General features: G+C 46.2%; 1 protein-coding gene across 1 annotated transcript in view; it reads right to left on the bottom strand.

Moving 5' to 3' along the window:
- The window catches only part of TIAM2 (TIAM Rac1 associated GEF 2), a 175462-nt gene that overhangs the window by 56860 nt on the left and 106416 nt on the right, over positions 1 to 12186 (bottom strand). The window contains exons 10-11 of the mRNA XM_032215642.1: positions 1118 to 1282; positions 37 to 141 (exon numbers count right to left, since the gene is read on the bottom strand). Of these exons, the coding sequence (XP_032071533.1) occupies positions 37 to 141; positions 1118 to 1282 (270 nt within the window). The remainder of the gene's footprint in view (positions 1 to 36; positions 142 to 1117; positions 1283 to 12186) is intronic.

Raw genomic sequence — 12186 nt, 5'->3', positions numbered from 1 at the left:
TGATCATGGAACTGCATTCTTGATCCTGTGCATTACCTGGTCTTGAATATATTCATACATTTCGGGGATACAGTGTTCAGTGTTTTCACCAATAAACCTTCTAAGTTGTAAGCCATAATGTCTTGGCTCCATTTGCTTAATCTAAAAGACAAGGGGGGGAATCTATCATTTAGGAACTATTTGTACAAATATTTATCACAGCAGATACAGAGATACATCTTCCTTCGGTCTTGAATGTGTCACTTTCTATAATAATAATATGCATCTTCGTAAATAAATCATGTGGTTTATATATCAGCACAATTCTATTGCTTTTAGTAACCAAGAGTTTCTAATATTTTTAAAATCCCCACTACCATTCTCATGCTACTTCAAAGAACAACCCCAACAAGTCATTATAGGTAACGTGCTGGTTAAAGATCAAGAGTGCCCAATCTGAGGACCCAGATTGTTGGGGGCAATATGCTGACTCTCTGTAAACCGCTTAGAGAGGCCTGAAAGGCCTATGAAGCGGTATATAAGTCTACTGCTATTGCTATATAAGTGCCTTAAGTAAGGTACATTATACAATTACAGATTTTTTTTAAAGGCAATTTCCTTTCACAAAACTTTTCCACTTGTCTCTGGGACTCTCTTGCCACCTAGTGGTCATTTATGATATCTTACATTTGCCTGTTTTTCTCAAAATAGAAAGCGCATGTGATTAAAAATCTACTCTGAGACTTAATAGCTAGATTATTATCAGAAAAACTATCTCCGGGATACAGTGACAAGGTAAATACTTTTCTCCCAGATTTGGGGACAAGGTGGTTGCAATATATTGCTGTTGGCCAGTTTTACCCCCTTATTCATTGTTTATTTTATCTGGAGTGCATATTGCTAGCGGTTGGCTGGGAGGTTGATCCACTAGAGGCAATTGGAGAAAGATGGTGTCATAATAGAATGAATGAATGAATGAATGAATGGTTTACCATCTCTACATCAAAACCAGTTCGTTACTAAATATTGTTTGAAGATACTTACATTTTCAATTACTTATATTTTGCTTGCGTCATTGTCTACTTAAGGGAAATGGGTGTAATTACATATGATAATATTAAGGTGTAGAACAATGTACCTTGCAAGCCAGGATCAACACATCATTTATTTTGTGATTTGGCTTTAGGGTTAACATTACTCCTTCCCCATCAGGATACCGAACCAATGTCTGGATATCCCAGATACTTTCTTTTGAAGCATTTTCTGGAGCTGAGTAGTAAATGTTTAGAAATTCATCTACTTTCTGCTGAGAGGAAAAAAAATATAGTGTTTAGTAAATATTCTTTTAAAGAGTAAAGGTTTAGCTGTCCAATAAAGTATTAAAAATAACAGATCATTATGTCTTTATTTGTAGTTTATCTATAGATTTGATTAAAAATATAATTAAAAATGAAGTATTTGTAGCAGACTTCCGTATCAATATTTTTGCATCAGTACTTCAAAATGTTTTCAAATCAATTTTAAATAAAAATGAAGACCTTTAAGTAAGATGGAATAGAATGAAAAAACAACAACATAGCTTTCATTGCTATTCCTAGCAAATGAGGAAACAATTGAAATTTGGCTTTTGACCATAAAGAAATTGCTATTGTTAGTTTGTTTTCAGTTTCTCAGAATTATTTTCATAGGCCTTTGTTTTCAAAATGACGTTTACTATTTATTTGTGTTTGTGTTCATACATATACATACAGACAGACATAAACTTGATTTGATATTAAGTTAAAGTTTAATTCAGAACGTTCATCAACAGAGGGCAGTGTAGCTCAATATCACTTATACAGAATACTATGAAGTTATGGTGCACCCACATGAATTTATATTTCTTTTTATTTCCTTCAGCAAAGTCAGCAAAACCTCATTCATGAATGTCTATGGAGATTCTCTGTCAGCCTCTGCTTCGCTGCTGCTTTTCAGCTGCCACTGAAACGGGGAGGGGGGCTTGGTATTTGGGAGGGGAATCATTATGTATTGGAGGATTGTTATTAGGAGCTGTCCTGACTATCTATCTGCACATGTGGAAGAAGGGAGTTTCCCGCCAAGGCCAACTGTCCAGCATTCCACCCTGATGATGTTTTTTGAAGACATCTCCCACCTGACGGTTGGGTGAATTATTATTGGACTATGAAATGGGGTGTCAGGGGGAGGGGATTGAATCATACATGATATCTATTGCTTTCGCGCCAATTTACTCAGACTCAGCTTTGCTTTGCTATTCATCGTTTGTAATTAGTAAAAGTACACTTAATTCTAAACATGGAGTTGAGTTGTTTCTTTCTTGATTATTAAATGAAGGAGCACTTGACATTTTCAGTCATCCAGGTCACGGTTGTCCCAAAGGTGCTTTTTCAAGAGGCAACTGGACTTCCTTTGTTTTTCCTTGATGACATTTCGCTTCTCATCCAATTAACTTATTTAGTTCAGTTCGGAAGAAGCTTCTTGGATGGAAAGCGAAATGTCTTCAAGGAAAAATAACAAAAAGTCAAGTTGCCTCTTGAAAAAGCACCTTTGGGACTAATTAATGAATGCAGATTTTCTTATATTCTTCATTTTAAAAATTCAGCAACAGGTGTCAAACCTTCCACATTTAGACCACAATCCTTTTAATATAGAGGAGACTAGAAAATGCCTTAAAAGACATAAGGCAAAAGCTATCTATAAAAGCAGATCCCAGCAACTTTTCCATCAGGGATCAGCTTCAGACTATGTAACTGTAATTTGTACTTAAAACTCCAACCCATTCTTTTTCAGAGCATCAAAGATACTTATGTTCAAAGCATTTCAACTAAGCTTTACTATTTTAATATCCAAAATACTTATTTATTTTTATATTTGAATCCCATCTTTCTTTTAGAAACAGAAGGCAGCAAGCCTTCTTAAAGATCCTCTTCCACAGAGGCAGGATTTCTAGGAAGAAATCATTGACAAAAATCACATTTTAAAAGAATGAAAAGGTAGCTTATTTCCCCACTCAGCTAGAAAGCTGAAAAATGAAATATAGGAAAAATGGTGCTTATAAAAATAATATTGTCCTTATTTGCAATGTAGGTATGGAAAAGCAAAGACAGGACATGTTTTAATGAAAACAAAACACAGTAGTGTTTAGTCAGTGTGCTTACACTGATAACATACGTCTAATAGCTTTATACTTTACAGACTTGTTTCAATAAAGGATATTTGTAAGGGTTTAAATGAGGGGTCCTTGGTGGTCTATGAGCTTGGTTGTTCTCCATAGTGAGGGGGGAGGAGTATCCAGGATGGGTTTGACTTTGTCCTCTCGTGATTGGATTGAGTCAGATAAGCTCTTTGGGCTCCGCCCCCTGATACCGGGCATGCCCAGTTTTCTGACTCAATCCGATCGTGAGAAGTTGCTCATTCTGAAGCTCCAAGAATTTACTAGGATCTAAAGGAAAATCTCATTTGGACCCGTCGAGTTTTGCCTCCCTGCTTCGCACACAGCCTCCTCCTGCAGGATTGGGACTGCCACTAGCCCCCCTGGGGCGGCACGCTGCCCTGGCCACTGAGGACATCCGAAGAGACTCAGTGAGGAGCTGGGCCGGGCAGCAGGAGGACGGGCAAAAGCCTCTAGCAGGCAGCCCTAACCGCTGAGGCTTGTAAGTCGCTGGAGCGCTCCGTTGCTCCCTTCAAGGGTTGAGCAACGAACCAGGGCTTCCAAACGTCCTGGAGCGCCCGCGCTGCCTCCACGTGGCCAGAGGATCGTGAGGAAGCCGAAGAAGCTGTTTCTGGCCACAGCGGCATCGGAGGAGAGGCAGGAGGAAGAAAATCCGGCTGGGAGCGCACGTGGCTAGCTCTCAGGAGCTCAAGCCTCTCTTCAGGCACTTTTAAATCTCGCGCCCCTTTGCAAGCCGGTCGGCGCCATTTTAAAGCCGGGAGGACCCACGTGGTCCAAGATGGCGGCGCCCTGCAGCTACCAGGAAGGAGAATCCCAGGCAGCTGCAAACATGGACTGCAGTCCCACCGGAGGGGCAGAAGAGCACCCAGGTCAGTGGCTTCCCCAGAGACTGCCCGAGGAGGGGGGGGGAGAGGAAAGGCTAAATGCAAAACAAAGCACCTTTCCCCCAGGGCAGATCCAGAGGAAGGGAGGGGTCACAAGCCCTCCAAGCCTTCTAAATACGAGCGGAGGAGGCATAAGGCTTTAGAGAGGCTTTGCAACAAAGCAGCCAGCCATCAGGATGCCCCAGGCAAAGGGGGAGAAAATCCAGGCACTCCCTTATCCAGTGGAGGCTCAGGGGAAAATCCAGCCCTGCCAACAAGGATCCCTATAGACACCTCGGGACTTTGGGGCTCTACTCAGGGGTGGCAATCCCCTATCACCCCTACTGTGGGGGCAGCCTTGCCTACTGGCTTTCCCCTTTTGGGCAGCCCCCCCCCCCTGCTCAGGGGGGCATCAGCCCCAACCAAACACCTCCCACAGGGGCCCCCAACTTCCAGGAATTAATGATGCAGGCTTTTCAGCAATACATGGCTGCAGCATTTCAACAGCCACAGCCTCAGCCCCCCCCCCTCCCCCCCACCCCCAGGGCTCCTGAATTCCCAGAAGCCCAGGAGGAGATTCACAGCTCCTCAGATTCATCCCAGGAGGACAGTGACAATGAAAGTGAGGAAGGCGAGATCAGAGAACTCAAGCTATCAGAGGATGAAGGCATGCCTCCTCCTAAACCCACATTCACTGGGTTGTTCCAGCCCTCACTGTTTGAGTCCCTGCTCTTCAAGGCCAAGGCAACGGTCAAGCTAGGCAACAGAGCAGCGGAGGCCACACCCCAACGCCAGGGCTTCTCAGCAGAGAACATCTTTGATGAGCAGGCCATCGAGGCAGACACTGTTCCCACGCCCAAGACTTTCCTAGGCCTGATAAGGCGCCAATGGGCATCTCCAACAAATGGCCCCTCACCCTCCTCTTCAGACAGGATGTTCTTCAATGTGGACCAAGAGCTGGCTAAGCTACTTGCACAGCCCACCATAGATGATCCAATCGTGGCTCTTCATACATCCACCAACATGCCTGGGGAGCCAGAGGATGCCTTGAAGGCGGAGGACAAGAAGGCAGACCTCACCTTGCAGAGGGGCCATCTAGCAGCGGCCTGGGCTGTGAAAGCATCCACCACAGCCTCTTTCATCATCAGATCTTCCTTGCTGTGGCTGCAGGAGCTACAGCAACGCACCCCCATAGCAGATGCCCGGTCACATCAGGACATCAACAGGCTGGCAGCGGCCATCCAGTTCTCATCGGATGCCACCCTGGCTGCAGCCAGATTTGCTTCCAGGGCGATCGCATCGTCGGTGGCATCACGCAGGCTGCTGTGGCTTCGACAGTGGCAGGCGGAGGTTCGTCACAAGTGGCGCCTGGCTTCAGCCCCCTTCACAGGGGACTACCTCTTTGGCTCGGCTCTGGACCGGTTCCTGGTTGAGAACAAGGACAAGAGGAAGGTCCTCGCCACTGCCCAGAAGAAAGGCAGCTTCAGGTCATCTCCATACCCCAGACGCTCCTACTCCCGGGGTCAGGACTCTGGTTCCTTCTTTCGGGGTCAGGACTCCCTTAGGGGGTCAGAGGCAGGTTTCTCAGGAGGCAGGCAGTATCAAGGGGGATTCCCTGCTAGACAGAGGTACCCAGACAGACAGCAAAGAGGCAGGCAGCAGAAGCGGCCCTTTCGAGGGGGCGGAGGAGGCGGAGGGGGGCGCTCCTTCCGCAAATATTAAAGCTAGGTCCAGCGTTCTCCCCATTGGGGGGTGCTTAGCGCACTTCGCTGACCGCTGGGACCTCACCTCCTCTGACAAATGGGTGCAGAAGACCATCAGGCATGGCCTTTCACTCGAATTTCTTTCCAGTCCCCCGAGCTTCTTCCGGATATGTCCGGTTTCTAAGAACCCGACCCGGAGACTGCTGATGCAGGAAGCCATCCAACACCTGTTGGAGATCAGGGCGATCCAGCCAGTGCCTCCAGAGCAACAGGGTCAGGGGCACTATTCCATCCTGTTTGTCATCCCCAAGGCCTCGGGGGGCTGGAGAGCGATCCTTGACTTGAAACGCCTGAACCGCTCCATTCGCTATAGGAGGTTCAAGATGCACTCCCTACACTCTATCTTGGAGGGGGTTAAACAAGGAGACTTTCTCACTTCTATAGACCTCACTGAGGCCTATCTGCACATTCCCATTGCCCAGGATCACCGTAGGTATCTCAGGTTCTGCTACATGGGACACCACTATCAGTACCGGGCCCTCCCCTTCGGGCTGTCTTCGGCCCCGAGGGTATTCACAAAGGTAATGGCAGCGCTGGCAGCGCACCTGAGACAGGTCCCGGTGCACATCCAATGTTACCTGGATGATCTGCTCCTGCAGTCATTCTCCTTTAGGGGCGCTCTGCGAGACCTAGACGTCACCATGACAGTCCTGAGGGACCACGGGTTTACCGTGAACCTAGCCAAGAGTCACCTCCACCCCTCTACTAGTCTGATTCACCTAGGAGCCAGAATAGACACCCAGGCGGGCATGGTCTTCCTGTCGTCCGACAGACAGATAGCGCTTAGACAGCTAGCCTCCTCGATAGCCAGGAAGCGCAAGGTGTCCCTAGCCACTCTGTCTAAACTACTAGGCACCATGGTCTCCGCCATTGGCATCGTCCCGTGGGCTCGCCTCCACACCAGAGATCTCCAATGGTTCCTCTTGCCGTTCCAGCGAAGGCGCACGAGCTGTTCGCAGACCAGGGTACTTCTCCCGGTAGAGGTCTCCCGCTCCCTGACTTGGTGGACGTCCCCAGCGATCACGAAGGGCGAAACCTTCTGGACACCAGACCGCCTGATGGTAACGACGGACGCCAGTCTGAGTGGGTGGGGTGCCCATCTGCTGGCTCAGATGGCGCAAGGAGAGTGGACTCAGGCGGAAGGGGCTCACAACATAAACTGGTTGGAGCTCAGGGCGGTCCGCCTGGCTCTGTTACGGTTCCAGAACTCGGTCAGGGGCCAGCACATATTAGTCCTCACAGACAATATCACCACCAAGGCTCACATAAACAGACAGGGGGGGACAAGATCAAGGGCCCTCATGAAGGAGGCCAAACGTCTGGGTCAGTGGGCCGAAAGGAACCTCCGGTCTTTGAGGGCAGAACACATAGCGGGGGTGGACAACACCAGGGCCGACTGGCTCAGCCGGGCCGAGGTGGACAACTCAGAGTGGAGGCTACAGCCTGCGATATTCGAAGAGGTGGCCGAGCGCTTCGGGCGCCCGGAAGTCGATTTGTTCGCCACTCCCCTCAACACTCAGCTCCCGAGGTTCTTTTCCAGGTACCGGACACGGGGGGCGGAAGGGACGGACGCTCTGCGGAGCTCATGGCCCAGGGGTCTTTTGTATGCCTTTCCTCCCTTGCCCCTGATTCCCAGGGTCATACGGAAGATCCTTCAGGAGGGGGCGGAAGTGGTTCTGTTGGCCCCGCATTGGCCCCGGAGGCCTTGGTTTGCAGATCTCCAGTCTCTGTTGGTGGAGAGGCCCTGGAGAATTCCCCAGGAGAGGATATCCCTCAGCCAGGGGGCGCTGGAGCACCCGGATCCTCAATGGCTCCAGTTGACCGCTTGGCGATTGAGCGGAGCATCCTGAGGAAAGACCTCTTCTCCCCCAGGGTGATAAGGACTATCCAGGCCGCCCGCAGGCCCTCCACAGAGCGCATCTATGATTCCACGTGGCGGGCCTTTGACTCTTGGTGCAACTCCCGGGGGCTCAACCCCATCCAGGCTACGGTGCCTCAGGTTCTGGACTTCCTCCAGGCGGGCCTGGATAGAGGGTTAGCTCCTAACACAATTAGGAGACAGGTTTCAGCCATCTCCTCAGTTCTCCTGTGTGGCAGAAACCAGAGCCTGGCAATTCCTTAAGGGGGCCTCCAATCTCAGACCACCTACGGTACACAGGTACCCTTCCTGGGATTTACACAGGGTATTGGACGCTCTAACGGGCGCTCCGTTTGAGCCATTACAAACAATTTCCCTTAAGTTCCTGACCCTGAAGGTGGCGTTCCTGGTGGCCATCACCTCCGCCAGGCGGATATCCGAACTGCAGGCGCTGTCCACCAGGGAGGATCTCTGTGTCTTTCACCAAGATAGGGTGGTGTTACGGCTGGATCCATCCTTCATTCCCAAGGTGTGCTCCTGCTTCCATCGAGCCCAGGAACTGATTTTGCCCAACTTTTGTCCAGACCCTTCTCACCCATTGGAGAGGAAGTGGCACACTCTGGATGTTAGGAGGGCTCTGAGGATTTACCTCAGGAGAACCAGGCCAAACAGGAAATCCGAAGCCCTGTTTGTCTCCTTCCAACCAGGATCCCTGGGCAATAAGGTCACTTCCACCACTATTGGCAGGTGGTTGCGAACCTGCATTGCCACTGCGTACCAATCGCAGGGGTTACAGACACCAAATCATATCACAGCCCACTCCACGCGGAGTGCAGCCACATCCACGGCCTGGGCCACGCAAGCATCCCTGGCTGAAATCTGCAGGGCAGCCACGTGGGCTTCCCCCTCTCCCTTTGTTAGGAACTATAAGTTGGACTCCTTTGCCTCAGCAGAGGCCTCATTCGGCCGCAGGGTGTTGCAGGCGGTTCACAGGGCAGGACCCGTGCCTCAACAGGCCTGAGTGGGGGACAGGGGGCATCTGGGGTCTCCCTCCCTAGGGACGTGCAGGCTTTGGTACGTCCCATCCTGGATACTCCTCCCCCCTCACTATGGAGAAAGGGCGTTGGTACTTACCTGATACGCCTCTTCTCATAGTGGGGGGAGGAGTATCCAGTCCCTCCCTGACTATGTTTGTACGACTAAGTGTTATGTTCATTGTTTATGTTGTTATTTAAATATTGATGTTGAAGACAATAAAAGCAAAAAATTGAATCAAGAGTCTGGAGTGAATGATGCAACGAGTCGGAGAGAGCTCTTCGTCAGTAAAACTGGGCATGCCCGGTATCAGGGGGCGGAGCCCAAAGAGCTTATCTGACTCAATCCAATCACGAGAGGACAAAGTCAAACCCATCCTGGATACTCCTCCCCCCACTATGAGAAGAGGCGTATCAGGTAAGTACCAACGCCCTTTTTCTTGCAGACATTTCATTACCCAAACTAAATAACACTATCAGTTCTAGTGACTTGACTAGCACTGATGGGGTTACCTAGTTTAGATAATGAAACATCTGCAAGAGAACAACCAAGGCTCAAAGGATTTCTCAGAGGCATGTTTGTTCCCATCTTTAAATTGATTTAATCTTTGCAATAATTTGATATGAAGATTAGGTGAAATGCAACAGAAGATTTGCCTAAGCCTATTTCCCTTGCCTAACATTCATAACACTTTTTTCCTTTTGGTCTATTGTGTCCAATTCTCAGAGATTATCTATAGTTTTCTTGGCAAGGTTTTTCAGAAGAGGTTTTAGGGATTTCAGAAAGTGACTGGCCTAAAATCACCCACTTAGATTTGTGCCCAAGGTACAATGAGAACTCAATCCCAGTTTCTAGCTTGAGGCCTTAACCACTACACCAAAGTGACTCTCTTAACATTCATAAAACATCTGCACCAAAGTTTTAGGTTTGCCAAAATTAGAAATACTTTTCTTCTTTAAAAAATTGTGGTAGAAACAAAATTCCACATAATTTTTAAAAGGAAAAAAGCCTGATTAAGTTCAAGTTCAATTTATATTTTCCAATTTCAAAATTAAGTGGCTAGATTTCTCCTCTCAGTTTGGTCTGCTCTGTAACTAATATCACAATACTTCATTCATTTATTGCTACGGACTTCTGACAACACATTAAGTTTTCCAGCAATTTATGCCAACTCTGTAATGTGCCCAACATTTTGCTTGAAAAGCAGCCGGTTGTTTTATAACTTTCCTGTCTTTGTCTCCATTTTTATATGAAACACCTCAGAAAACCTGTGGGCTTCACTAAACCCATCTGGAAATGGCGAGTGGTTTAGCACGCTACAATTAATCATTTCTTTGAGTAAGTGAATGAGGCATTATGAAGCCTGCAGCAGCTCTTGTATATACAGCTATTTAATTCATTTAAGTACTTTTACAGCTGTAATGCCACGGCTTATTCATTTAGTAGACATAAAATGGGGCTAATTCAGTGAAGCAAGTGCCACAAATTTGGCTTCACATCAAGGCATTCTCACAATCGATGTATTTTCCTACTGTCCTTAGAAGCAAGACCATACAAGCAAGCATACAACAGCAAAGATACTTTCAATGGGACCATTTTAAATGCACACTTGTCCATCTTGCATAAAGCAATGCCATCGTATCCCACAGTAGAAGAACTTTAGATATGAAGGACTTATATTTAAAATATTTTTACTTACAAGGAAAGATTATTTTAAAAAATATAGGTAGTCCTCAACTTACAAACAGTTCATTTAGTGTCTGTTACAATGGCACTGAAAAAAGTGACTTAGGACCATTTTCACAGTTATGGCTGTTGCAGTAATGTGATTTACATTCAGATACTTGATAACTGGTTCATATTTATGATAGTTGCAGTGTCCAGGGGTCATGTGATCACCTTTTGTCACCTTCCAACAAGCAAAGCCAACTGTGTAACAACTGTGCTACTTACTTAACAACTGCTGTGTTTCACTTAACAAAGGTAGCAAGAAAAGTTGTAAAATGGGGAAAAATTCGCTTAACAAATTTCTCACTTAGTAACAGAAATTTTGGGCTCAATTATGGTAGTACATCAAGAATATCTGTATATGTATAAGTATAATCTTTACTGTCATTGTAAAATACAACGAAATTGGTAGTATCAACTGGTAATTTTTATTTTTTTATTATTATTTTTAATGTAGTTTAATGTAACAAAAGCACTGGATACAGAGGTATGTGAAGGGTATTTCTAGTCTTGGGGAGGGTTTCTAAGGGACTCAGGCCAAGCTTAGAATAAAATGGTAGACCAGATCACCAACTCATTACATCAGTAACATGATACTATCAGGTAACTAGGCACATTCTTAAAAAGGGCCTCATTTAATTTTTTATGTTGAAATTGATACTTTAAAGCCCTGAATTTCTTACAAGAATCTTGAGATTTTGCATGAGAATCTAGGAAATCATAGAAGAAAAAGTTGGCAACTACTGATTTATGATATCATTGAAGCATTTACTTATTAAGATTTGCAGCAACAATATTTGCTTTGAGCTGAAATGTCAGTTGTGCTCCTTCCCTTTTCCCATAGCTATTCATCTGCCCTCTTACTGGGAAGCCAGCAATTCCCAAGGCTTCGCTACTCTAAAAACAGGGAGTCCAAATGCTCTGAATCAGAACTTCTTTAGAACTGTAATGGAAAATGAGATCAGTGGGAGGAGTCAGTATCCACTGATTTAAATGCTTCGAGCACAATGAAGTGGCCCCTAACCAGAAGTTGTAGTTGTTCAAGAGAGTTTTGGTGTCATCCACTATCATACAATAGGAGTTGGCCAAGAAAATAAATCCACAGAATATATCATCTTCTCTATTCCTGGTTTACAAACCCAAAGGCTTGACATAAGGATCTCTAGGCAGTATTGGCTTTAAATAAAACGAAAAAGGCCTGCTTCATGTTTGTGGTCTGTGAAAGTGCACACTGTAATTATCTTAGGAAAAGATAAGGTAAAGGTTCCCCTCACACGTATGTGCTAGTCATTCCTGACTCTAGGGCGTGGTATTCATCTCCGCTTCAAATCCGAAGAGCTAGCACTGTCCGAAGACGTCTCCGTGGTCATGTGGCTTGCATGACTAAACACTGAAGGTGCATGGAACGCTGTTACCTTCCCACCAAAAGTGGTTTTTATTTTTCTACTTGCATTTTTACATGCTTTCGAACTGCTAGGTTGGCAGAAGCTGGGACAAGTAATGGGAGCTCACTCTGTTACGCAGTGCTAGGGATTCGAACCACCGAACTGCCGACCTTTCTGATCGACAAGTTCAGCGTCTTAGCCATTGAGCCACCGCATCCCTTAGGAAAGGATAGTATTATATTATATCTGAATAAAAGAATGCAACCTACAACTACTTCCCAGTAGTTTGGGATATATGACTAATTAATTGTATTAAATAAATCACACATTTTACTGATTAAATATTGATGACTGGTATTCAGCCTGTGGGGACTTTTTTAAAAAA

The sequence above is a fragment of the Thamnophis elegans genome, chromosome 4, assembly GCF_009769535.1.
Source record: "Thamnophis elegans isolate rThaEle1 chromosome 4, rThaEle1.pri, whole genome shotgun sequence".
NCBI classification, from domain to species: domain Eukaryota; kingdom Metazoa; phylum Chordata; class Lepidosauria; order Squamata; family Colubridae; genus Thamnophis; species Thamnophis elegans.
Note: the sequence above shows the minus strand (reverse complement) of the source record. Positions and strands in the feature narration are given on the sequence as shown.